This window comes from Lactuca serriola, chromosome 6 (genome assembly GCF_051521515.1).
Source record: "Lactuca serriola cultivar US96UC23 chromosome 6, Lser_US96UC23_V15, whole genome shotgun sequence".
Lineage (NCBI taxonomy): Eukaryota > Viridiplantae > Streptophyta > Magnoliopsida > Asterales > Asteraceae > Lactuca > Lactuca serriola.
In genome coordinates, this window is record NC_136413.1 from 114138769 (window position 1) to 114151389 (window position 12621).

The following is a 12621-nucleotide window of genomic DNA, read 5'->3' on the forward strand; positions in this document are numbered from 1 at the left end:
TCAAACCAATGGAAAAACAATACACCTTCGTTGCTGAATTCATTCGTCTTTAAGATCGAGTATATGCAACATAGTCGAGGGAATTATGCTTCGGTAACCGATTTTTGGTCGGAGTCCAGGAAAGTTTTGATGTTATGGAAGAACGAATAAAGAGGGGAAAGGGTGGATTTCTGGGAAAATTAACACTATGATCCAAATGGAAAATGATACAACTAAAGCTTATCAAACAGAACTGGCGCAGTTTAAAGAGTTGCTTGAACGCCACAAGATTGTGAACGATTAGAAATATCATCTTATTTATTAATGGAACTCTAATCATGTCTTGTTACAAGTAGTTATGAGAATCCTCATTGAAGCCAATCGAGTCTTTAATGTTCCCATGGATAGACTTGATAAAGTGATCATGTGCATGAACTATTTGGCTAACTACATGGCATCACCGCAACTCACCACTACAAATCAACTGAGCATTTAAATGACCAAGTCCTTCAACATTGTTCTAGAAAAGATTGGAGCATTTAGAATGAAGAGATTTGAGGAAAAGGTTGGGCTTTGCCTCAAAAGAGAGAAGAAGAAATGGAAGTTACTATTACGCTTTCATTGGGATCTCCTCTTGAAAGGACATCAGTTAAGTTGATCCCCAAAAGACACATTGTTCTTCCTCCCAATAAGTTAGTCCTATAGTCGACTCCTCGCCAAAAAGTGTCCCTGAAACAATCTCCTCATCCTAGTGAAGTAAAAGTTCCTACTCATCCCTTATCTTTAAAGAATCCCAAAAAACTAAGATTCCTCCTCTGTCGCCTCCAACAAAAATTCCTTTACCAAAATATTTGCCTCAATAAGACATCATCATCACTCCACCACACCTTCACTGAAGACGGCACAAAATCCTTGTGCACCTATAAAAACAACAACAAAACCCAAATTGAAGATAAGGTGGATCCCAAACACCGCCCATACTCATCAATGTCCTCTATGGATTCAACAAACACCGTTAAAAAGAAGCAGGAGTATGAGGGATACGAAGTTGTAGTAGTTCTCCAAGAAAAACTTGATCAAGAGCATGGTAAAGTGCACAAAAGTACACCCTATACTAAAACTCCTACGAGTACATGAGTTAATCATCTATGAAGATTGACTGATGAGGACTACGTCCCCGTCAAGACGTATTTTGCGCCATTTCAAAGAAGTTAATTTAGGACATGCCAACTTTTCCAAATGCCAATTCTCCAAAGTTGTTTACAATGATGGATAAAAAAATTTAATGATCATCTAATTCCTAAAGAGTTGAAAAGGCTACAAGATTTTCATATTCTACACTCTATTGGGAAAAACAATGTTTGGTCGTTATCCACCATCTCTCATGTTGAAATCTTCAAGAAGCGAAGCTTTAAATACTTAGACTTTTTATCAGTACAACGTTCAAAGAAACGGGAAAGAGTTGGAAATCACATAGGCCGACTTCCAAGATATGAATCCCGAAGACAATTTCTTGATAGCTAGAAAATGCTATGCCAAGATTGACAAATAATCCAACTTCAAATCTCTGTATTATGGGCATACAAAGTTTCTTGATGTATTGATTATAAGATTCGCTTCAATTGATGGTGAACTATGTCACATATTTTAAAATGAACTTGTTAAACCTATTGATGCATCCTTCAGCCTTTCCGAAAAAACTATTGATACATCCATCGAAGGTTTTGAAAATATGAAGTTCGGAGCCACATAATATCCAAATCTTGGTTTGGTTTGTAGAGATAGGAAGAATGGATCCAAGAGGTTTCTTAGACTAAGTGAAATATGTTGGTGCACCAATGTTCATTCAGAAGATGAAGATCGAAACATGTTACACCAGATAAGGGAGTTGATAGAAAGAATTCACCGGATCTTCAGAACAAGAAAGTTATGGAGATCTATGATGAAATTCTTTGGCAAATATTGAAGATCTTTGTTGCATGGTCAACCAGGGGGAGAATGTTCATGCTAAAAATAAGCGACCCAACAACCGAGTGAGAGACCGAAGGTGATGGTTTTGTTGAGCAAATGCAGTGTTGGCTAAGTTGTGAACCAATGTAATGTTCAACTATACCTATTTTCAACATCATTGGGTAGGCCACAAGGAGTTGTTAATTAATAGATGTAAGGGGATTGATTCTAATACATCAAAAAAAATCTAAGCAAATTGCTAACAATTGTATTTATTCCTTCAAAGTTATCAATACAAGTGTTTTGTTCCTCATATTATTGTCTCTACATTTCTTAAGATTATTACTGTTGTTTATATTCTAAAGTTTATAAGTTTTGCATTTTGTTTATTATTCGAGCTTTAAGATCATAATCTCAACAAATTTAGGTCAAATGGCTACTATAAATAGATCACTCAATGTTGATTTTATCCCCATCATGCCATATAAGTAGATGCAATAAATATATAAAGTGTATAACCATTGATCGTCAATAAAATTTCTCTAGTTTGTCTTGTGGACGTAGCTTGATTACTTTGATCAAGTGAACCACCTTAAATCCTTGGGTTCTTGTTATTTTTTTGTATCTTTATTATTATCATGTTTGTATGTGTCTAAGTTCTTAGTCTCTAACAATTGGTATAGACTTATGGTTGAAGATGTGAAGACTAAGATTGACAAATTCGAAGGTATCGATTTTGGCTTTTGGAACATGTCGATTAAAGATTCTCTACCAAAAACAAATTACGCCTACCTTTAAATGAAAGAAAATCTCATGAAGCAGGAGGACCGGGATCTGTTAGATTAGCAGGCCATTAGCAAAGAATGGTGCATACAAACATTGTTAATGAAAGAACGACATTGTGTGTCTGATCAAGGATGTATCTAACATGTATAAACACTCTCGGTGGCGAACAAGGTTTTCTTGATCAAAATGTTGGTAAACAATAAGATGAAGGATGATTGCTCGGTAACAAATCATGTAAATGAGTGTCTCAGTAATATCAAGATTAATATTGTTGATATTGAGTTTGAAGATAAAGTCTTAAGGCTTCTGTTATTATCTTCACTACCAAAAAAATGGTCTAAAACAATCACAGTAGTTAGTAGTTCATCAAGAACCACTAAGCTCACACTTGAAGGCATTTGTGATTTGACCCTAGGTGAGGATATCTGCAAGAAAAATGTCGGAGAGTGCTCCAATAGTTTGTTGAGTAATGAAGAGAAAGGTGAAGATCCACAAAAAAAGGGAGGTTTGGGGGGGGGGGGGGGAGAGAGAGAGAGAGAGAGAGAGAGAGAGAGAGCAGAAATGACATCACCCACTAGAATTGCAAAGAAAACAGACACTTCATAAATATGTGCCATAAACCTTTGGATGAGAAGGCCATGAAGGAAGCAAATGTGAGAGAGGATTTTGATTATGTCTTTACTTGTTGTGCAGAGAGTTTAACGGAATCCTAGATTATGTATTTAGGTACTTCATTTCACACAAGTCACCGCAATAGAGACAAGTTAGAAGTGAAAGAGAAGAAGTGCATCGGCATTGGCTACGGTTTGGATGACATGGTGTACCACTTTAGGGATAACAACATCAAAAGGGTTATCCGAAGTCGGTATATGACAATAAATGAGAACACACTTTACAAAGAAGATCTCGTTGCTACCTCCAACGAAACTAAGAAATCTAAAGGCAGAAAGAAAATGGTTTTAGATAGGATTTATGACGAATCGGTTGCAAATCCTTCCAATATCGCTAAGATAGGAAAAGATTCTAGAACCTATAGGAGCTCACGCATATCTGGAAAAAATGGGGTGAGTGGGAGCGAAGCCTCAAATGAAGGTAGTGAAGTCGAAGATGGTGAAAGCGAAGTCACTAAGCCAACAACTTCAGGAATTCCCTGAAGGCCCATTCGAGAAATAAGCCATCCGTTAGATATTTTTTCCAGCAAATTATTTATTGCTAACTGAAAATGGAGAGCTAGAAACTTATCCCAAAGCGTTAAGGATGAAACAGTCCATATAATGGAAGAAGTCTGTGGATGACATAAACAAGAAGACTTGGACCTTGGTCAAGCCACTAATGAAAAATAAGGCATTTAAGAATATGTAAGTATTCAAGGTCAAAGACGAGATCGATGGAAGCAAAAGTTACAAGGTTAGATTAGTGGTGAATGGTTCCAATAAAAGGAAGGAAATGATTACAATGAATTTTTTTCACTAGTTGCGAAGATGACCACAATCAGTATGTTTTTGGAATCGTCACTACAAAAGATTTACATCTATAGTAACTGAACGTGAAGAAGACTTTCTTTTACGGTGACCTTGATAAAGATATCTAAATGACACAAACACAATTTTCAAGTAACTGGAGAAAGAAAACTTGGTGTGCAATTAAAGAAAAGTTTGTATGGGTTAAAGCAATCTTTAAGGAAGTGGTATTTGAAGTTTGATGACTTCATGACGATGAATAGTACACAAGATGTGAGAGTGATCATTGTTGCTGCCTGAAGCTGTTTAAATCCTCTTACATCATCATGTTATTATATGTTGATGACATATTGGTGGTTGGACCTAACATACATGAGATCAAAAAGCTATAGAAGTAATTGCGTAAAGAGTTCGAGATGAAAGACTTGGGGCCTGCTAAGAAAATTCTCGGCATGAGCAGAGTCAAAGATAAGGTTGTGTGGACTCTAAAACTCTCCGAACAATAGTACATTCAAGAAATATTAGAGTAGTTCAGCATGACATATGTTTAAGATCATACACACGCCTCTTGGGAATTATCTGAAACTCTCCAAGAATCAATCCTCGAAGATGACAGAAGACAAATAAGAAATGGTGAAGGTTCCTTATACCTTAGTAGTTGGTACTTTGATATATGCAATGGTATGCACTCGACCAAATATTTCTCATGTAGTGGGAGTTATGAGCAGATTTATATCATATATGGGCAAGGAGCATTAGGAAGGATTCAAGTGGCTTCTTTGCTACTTGTAAGGAACTTTGAACATAGCCTTATGTTTTAAAAGGCAGAAAGTCATGCTAGAAGGCTTCATTGATGATGACTTAGTGACGTGGGGAGTCGTGCGAATCCGGAGAAAAGCACAACATGGGGAGTTGTGCGAATTTGGAGAAAAACACAACATGTTACGTGTTCACAATTGGAGGAACAACCATCAATTGGATGTCCATACTATAGAAGAGTGTTTTCTCTTTCAACCACCAAAGCGAAGTATATGGCTATAGGAGAAGCTAGCAATGAGCTTATTTGGTTGAAAAACTTACGATTAGAGTTGTATGCTTAAATCAAGAATATTGTGTCCTACTTTATGATAATCATAGCTCAATCCACTTGATGAACTATCTGGTGTTTCACAGTAGAACGAAACACATCAAGATGAGGTACCATTTTATCATGAAAATGATTAGTGAATAATACTCTTAATCTAAAGAAAATCCTTGGTACGAATAATCCAACAGACATTTTTACCAAGGTAGTAACTATGGAGAAGTCGAACCTATCCATGGCTTCAATTGGAAGATTTCAAGAGAATGTGCGAGCCAGAGATAGAAATGGTGCTACATAGCTTAGATAACAATGTTTCATTGATTGGCCTCCAAGTAGGAGATTGTTGAGTAATGGAGACTAGTAGGGTGAAGTTACCAGACAAAGCTTTGGCGTGAAGAGAAGCCTTAACGCGTAGCTACTGATACAAGCTTCGACCAAGAGTAGAGGTATGAGGCGAAACTTAACTGAGAAGCGGAGAAATTAGCGAAACGCTGAGAGCGAAGGTACGAATGAAGTAAGGAGTGAAGGTAGAGCTTCAAATTGAAGCTAAGAGGCGTAGTGAGAATTGGCACCAAAGCCATGAAATGCGGTTGCAAAGAAGCAAAGATTATCACTTGAGCTAGCCTTCACTGTACTTCATGCTTCGGCCTTTTAGTGATCTAGAATCAGTCCCTGACTATGAACTTCGGTTTGACTAAATAACTTGGAGCAAGTATGCCATCACAGGCAAACTTATGTTATGAGCCTATGATCCTAACCCAGAAGAATTTTGGTCAAACAACTATTATAAATAGATCTCTTTCTGCATTGATTGCGACCATAGCATCCATAAGTAGATGCAATAATTACATAAAGTGTAGAAGCATTGATTATCAATAAAATCTCTCTAGTTTGCCTTGCGGATGTAGGTTGATTAGTCTGGTGAAGTGAACCATGTTGAATCCTTGTCTTCTTGTTATTCTTCGCCTCTTTAGTATTATCACGTTTATTTTTGTCGAAGTTCTTAGTATCTAGCAATATCTAGCAACCACGACATTCTACTTTGAAAAGCATTATCCTTTCAAGTTCTTTTCTTTAAGACATTAGACATTGAAAAATCTACCAAATTATAGCACAATAAATATTGTTTTGTATTTTCATAACATTGCCATAACTAATGTCATAACCGGGTAAATTTTTATAAAGTACGACGTTGTAATAGGAAAACATGTAACAAGAATCTTACGATCAGCAAATTAATAAGAGTAAATCATTGTTTTTGGCATGTAACCCTAGTTGAAAAAGTATAAGAAAGGTATTTTATACCTTCATGAATAATTTGAATTTGGAGCACCAAGTGAAGATGGTGAAGAAAGGTTTATTAGGTTGCAGCATGAACAAGACATCATAAGCTCATGATCAAACTGTGAGTATACTGCAAATATCTTAAACAACAAAAGCAAACATGTCTACAAGGCAAACAACTGTTAAGCTCATGTTTCTATGGGAATCAACTCTATCAACTATTACAGAAAATAAAAGCAAATATATATACAAGAACTTCTTTTTCGATATCTCAAGTATAAGTAGGAGTCCATACCTTGTTTAACCATTTTGTGCTCTCTTCCCCTCAAACAGTCCCTTCCCTAGGGTAATAAACACGATCCCCTCTGAATTTAAGATTTTCAACATCAATCATATACACATTTTCTGGCCCTGGTGTACTAAAATCAGCCGGGTTTTGATTAATTGTGCAAATCTCAGTTCCTGATGTCACATTTCTTGTCCCCAATCCTCCTTCACTTGCATGCCATGGAAGAGGAAAACCATAAGAATCCTCTGGCCTATACTTGTTGTGACCTGAAGTCATACTCACACCTCTCTGTTTCTTCTCTTGTGGTTTATGAACAAACTGGGCTTGGCCTCCATGAGTTTGATCGGTATGAAAGAAAGAAGAAAACGAAGCTCCACGACCTGTAATGAAATTCCTTGTGTTTTCAACGGGCCTTTGCACACTAGATTGTAGCATCCCAGAGCATGGAATTATAAAGGAATTCTGTTTTCCATTGTAAGAAGAAAAGGGTGGTTTAGGTGTAAGCTTTTTCTTGTCCATAAATGGAGAAGAAGAAGAAGATGATGACTTTTTCCCTGCATCCATTAGACTAAGCAACTGCATTGCAGGTATGGCTTCATTAGAATATGAATGGTCTAAAGAACCACCCGTGTTCATGTTGTTGTTGTTGTTCTGCTCTTCAAGAACATTTGGAGCCATGACATTTAGATCAAGATTCATAACATTCTTCCCTTTGTTCCTGTTTGACCATTTTGTATGCATTTCCATGTTTGACCACACGTTTCCAGGTCTCCCATTGTTATAAGCTTCCATTATCTGCATATTGGTTGGAACAGAAGAGTGGTGGTGGGGTATTCTGTTATTCTCTCTAGATTCATGATAATAAGAGTTATCAGAAACTCTTATACCATTTGATTGGTGTGAGAAGGTATCGAAACTTGGGAAGGCTGGAATTGGTTCTTGATGGAAGAATCCAGATGGATTTGGATTTGGGTTTGGGTTTCTCATGGTGGTGGGACCCAGACCTGAATTCTCCATTGAAGGCCTTCTGAATGTGGGATATTGGTGGTGGGGTATAGGCATCCCTTGGTTGAAGCTACTTACTTTATGAAAATTTGATGAATTGTAATTCCTGGATTCACTTAAGTTTCTTTCATACTGAATTTTGGCCATGAGTTCAACGATTTCCCTTTCATCTGACCTCCCATTGGAAAATATGTCATGTCTTTGATGGTGGCTATTAGCCATCATTATATCTGCATACCCTCTAACTCCATTGTTCCTCTTGTTGTGTGGATCAGAGAAGTCCTGTTAACAACAATATAGAATAATATTATTTATTTATTGAGATGAATCATGAATAACACCCCCTTCTTCAAATATTGTCCTGGATTGACTGTTTATGTTAGTTAATTGATTAAAATGAGACAGGAATGAGTTGATTAACATGGGATTAACAGAAGATTTTCATATCAAGGATCAATTCATTTCTTTTGCCTTGGATCAAATACAAAAGGAATAGGGCTAAAGGCAAAAGATAGCAACATACTTTCACTTATCTGTTTATTATAGCATCCTAGTTTCATCTCTTTTTATTACAAGATTGTACTTTCAATTTTTTTTTCTTATTAACACGTTGTACATTGAAAACTCTACCAATTATAGCATTGTACTTATACTTTTCTTATTAGGATTTATATTTTCAAATAAAAAAACTAACAAACTACCCAATTATAGCAATGAAAATTTCTGTGTTTGGATGCCATTTCGATAGAAGGATAAAATTTTCAAAGTACAATGATGTAATAGGAGAAAATGAAAGTTGTATGCTATAATAAACAAATGAATAATAGTATGTTGCTATATCTTGCATTTAACCCAAAAAAATTATGAGCAAATGCAACATCCTTCGTCATTTTTGGCATAAACATGTTCCCATAACTGGAAACGGGTCCCACAGGGAGGTAAATCACATGTGGGGACATATTATGAGAATTATAGTCATCGAATAGAGAGAACATACTAAATTCTGATGCTGAGAAAAGCTCCCATGTGAAAGGTGTGTATGAAAAGGCTGCTGTTCCTGTAAGAATGGTGTTCTAGGAGTATGTGTATGTCCATCTCTGACATTGTAAACCGATCTTCCTTTTGCTTGAGGATCCAATGAGACTCCTTTATGTCCAATACTTGATTCTCCAAAAAAGAAACCATCTTTCCTACTATGATCTTGAATAGGAACCCGATTTGGTAATGGTGGTAGCCAAGAAACCCGTGATTGTGGTTCATAGTTTAGAGATAACCCAAGCCCTAACCCAGTTTCAGACTGACCACCCCTCGCTCTAGAATCATAATCATAATCACCAACATTTGTCCTTTGTATATGATCATCTCCAAATAACTGATTTCTCATAGGATCTTCCATTACCTTCTTGGAAGCATTACATCTTTTTTCTGAAAATTGGTCAACATTTCGTTTGCCTTCATACTCATACACATCTTGACTCGGTCTTGAAGCATCATTGGGAAGTGACATGAGTTTATCTGATTTTCCCATATCACTGAATATCGATCTCCAAGCTGCAACTGGATCACTAGTAGCTTTAACATGTTTGGAACTTTTTTGAACTCCATGTTTTGTACATTGATACTTATCAGTTTTCTGCCCACCTTCACCTTCACTAACTATACTGGTTTTACCAGAAACGTCCTCCTTGACCACTTTGACTTTTTTCCCGACATGACCTTCGACAGGTTTCCACTCCTGAGCTTGTGGGATCTTTCTTTTTTTCAGTGGAGAAGATGGAGGTGGAGTTACTTCAGGAAGATTAGTGCTTTCTTTTCTCTGATGCTGTTTTTCATTACTTCCACAAAGCAATTCTGTTAATAAACGCACTTTTCGTGCCTTTCGGCGTGGATGTCCGGTTGGATCTTGATTCTGTTGGTCAGACTCGGTTGACTGGACTGGTGGAGAAGTCAAAGGTCCATTGACTAAGTCAACTTTCTTGGAATCATCAACAACAACAGCTGCATATTCAGTGATATTGGCATCAATAGAATCGATTTTATCTGGTTCTTCAGTGTCAGGAAGGTTGTGATCAGGTGAAGATTGAGTAGTATCTTCTTGTATAATGCATTCGTCAACATTAATTCTCTCATCAACAGGTTTATGACCTGAAGAAAGAAGAGAAAAAAGGAATCAAAAACAGCATTGAAATATCATAATAGGATGATTAGATGCAATCCCAAAGACAAGATTGAGATTGGGACAGTAGTAAATTACCTGAAGTGCCCTCTCCAAAAGGGAGCATTGGCAAACCATGACAATTTGGTGATGATGAGTAAGAAGTTGTGCAAGGTTGCATCATGCTTTTACCATACTGAGAGACTAATGCAACCTCTTGAGAAGTACTTCCACCTCCATAATCTTGCAAGCAGATTTGGCAAAGCCAATATCTAAAACGTGGGACTTCTATAGGGGGAGGTTCTTCTCCAATACCATCAGAAAATGGTAAGTGGTGGTTGTCACCTTTTTCACGCATCTTTGCAACATAGCCTCTGGTGTATCAATTGATTATCATCAGTTATAAGAGAAACAAACAACATGCCAATGAAATGAAACTCTATTCTTCCTACAAAAAACTAGATGTTACTTCAAGCAAAGTGATCATAATTCATGAACAATATTAGAATATGCACCGGATCTCATGTAACAAGTTGAGATATGAACACAAGCAAGAGATTGTGTGCATTGGCATCTCAACCATGAACTCAAGATGCAAAGTGATAAGAAGAACAATACATGTCAGCACGGATAATTAAGCAATAAATAACAAGATATACATATTACACACCAGTTCAAAATCATACATATAAGTATATATATACCAGCTATATCAAACAGCAATACAGCATAACAGTTATGTAGTGAAATGAAATGTGTTATGAATTTAAATGTAAAAAGTACATGACTTACCGTATAGAGAAATGACTACACTTTTGTGGATCATCCTTCCCCTTGACAATTCCAAGATTGATTGACAGTGAATTGATCTTAACAGTTGAACTACTGGAGTGGAGTAAAGCATTAGCATTGCTTCCTTGAGACTGGTCTCCCCCGATAATTGTCCCAGAATCTCTCAGTCTGATACTTTTATCAGTATCGCTCTCCATTCTAAGATATAACTACAATAAAGTAACCTTCAAGATTAGATTCATGTTCATTGTAAAAGACAATTAGTTGTACATGATTACATACAATTGACATAAATTTAAAATACTGAGGTTTTAAATTGAAGGAGTAGAACACCATAGTATTTATAACAAGTTCTTAATGAGCATACAATACACATCAGAAGCTGCAAAAGACTAACTAGTACATCAGAAGTTAACAAAGCAACACACAACACAGTTAGCACAATCAATAGCAAAGAAAGTAAAGTTGGGTGAAGGCCAAATCGAAACTTTACTAAATAGTATAATAGGCACATAAATACTAACAAATAATGGGGAAAATAAAAGAAAACTGGATTATAAAAATTGTCTTACGCAAGTCAAACACCAAGCAGTGCGCTTGTCAACTGATAAAACCAAAGAACTAATTTATACCGAGGCTGTGTTTTTAGATGTGGGCATAGCTTAGTTCAATTAACAAACACCACAAACAACAAACAGCTCATGGTTGGATAAAATAGAATGTAAAGTTTTTAGCTTTCTAAAGAATCCTAGAAAACTCACTTTATAATCACGAGACTCGTTCCTGATTCATCACCACCGTCCCCTTAAACATACAAACAATAATCAAATAAACAAATTTTTAGGGTTTGTATAATCATATTCAATCGGTAATTAAGTTGTGCTGTAAAATAGAACTCGAATCAAGATATGGGAAAAATTGGTTATATGCGCATCAAAACCCAGAAAGGAAACAAACTGAATAAAGCAAATTAACCATCAAAGAATAATAGTTTAACCAAATTGGAAAAATATCAAGAGAGTGAGCTCAAAACGTAAGCTACTATCCGTGCACATAGAACGACATTTACTTCACACCGATCAATTATAACAGCACACAGATCTGAAACCTTATCCGCCGCATCAAAACCAACAAAAGAATTGAAACACTTTAAAACCTTAATTTCTCAACTGAAATCACTTAAAACATCTATCAGTAGATACCATATCTGAAGACGAAGCTAGAAATGTTAATTTTACTTACAGATTCAAAGCCTTTTCCGATTTATCCGAGTGCGAAGCGGTTGAAAACCCTAGTCTCACCCCTTTAGGTTATCACGAACTAGAGAGAGAAATGTAGTGAGAGAAAGTGAGAGAGAGAAAGAGAGACAGGAGGTTGTGTCGAGTGTGTGTTTTGGAGAGAGGGAGTATACTTCACGCTTTGTTGTCTTCTTACCTACATATTTTATGTACGTATTTTGTAAAGCACACACTGAAAGTGTGAAACTGTGTGAAAGAGAAATCGAATCAGGGACAACCACGTCAGCAGAAAAAGTTAGTGATGGTGGTCTTATCGCAATTTACAGAAATCAAACCCTAATTTTTCCCACGCTCTTCTTTTTCACGCGCCTTGTTAGGTGAGTAGTCAATTTCGAGTCATTGTTTTGTCATATGAAGATGCCACGCACTTAAACTCGACATCATTGGTTCGTGAATTACACGCGTCATAATTGCGTAGTGGCGTTGTTGTGTTTTCTTCGGCACTAAAGGGTTTAGTAAACATAATTTATTGAGAGAAAAAAGGTCTATAATAAACACCTCAAAAATCATATTTTAAAAAAAAAAAAATACAGATTAAA

General features: G+C 36.4%; 1 protein-coding gene across 2 annotated transcripts; it reads right to left on the bottom strand.

Moving 5' to 3' along the window:
* Positions 1 to 6654: 6654 nt before the first annotated feature.
* Positions 6655 to 12190, bottom strand: LOC145056686 (uncharacterized). Of its 2 annotated transcripts, XM_079004394.1 has the most exons (6): positions 12027 to 12190; positions 11546 to 11588; positions 10785 to 10993; positions 10092 to 10366; positions 8835 to 9982; positions 6655 to 8119 (listed from the first exon to the last, which is right to left on the bottom strand). In XM_079004394.1, exons 3-6 carry the CDS (start codon positions 10979 to 10981, stop codon positions 6869 to 6871), a joined length of 2871 nt encoding a protein of 956 aa, XP_078860520.1. In that variant the 5' UTR covers positions 10982 to 10993; positions 11546 to 11588; positions 12027 to 12190; the 3' UTR covers positions 6655 to 6868. The 2 variants fall into 2 exon arrangements, with proteins under 2 accessions (XP_078860520.1, XP_078860521.1); XM_079004395.1 differs by lacking the exon at positions 11546 to 11588.
* Positions 12191 to 12621: the final 431 nt, after the last annotated feature.

Coding starts and splice junctions, on each gene's coding strand:
- LOC145056686 (XM_079004395.1), bottom strand. CDS start 10,981: ATGGAGAGCGATACTGATAAAAGTATCAGACTGAGAGATTCTGGGACA. Junction 10,367..10,784: donor TGTAGTCATTTCTCTATACG/GTAAGTCATGTA, acceptor TTGATACACCAG/AGGCTATGTTGCAAAGATGC. Junction 8,120..8,834: donor TTTCTCAGCATCAGAATTTA/GTATGTTCTCTC, acceptor TGTTGTTAACAG/GACTTCTCTGATCCACACAA.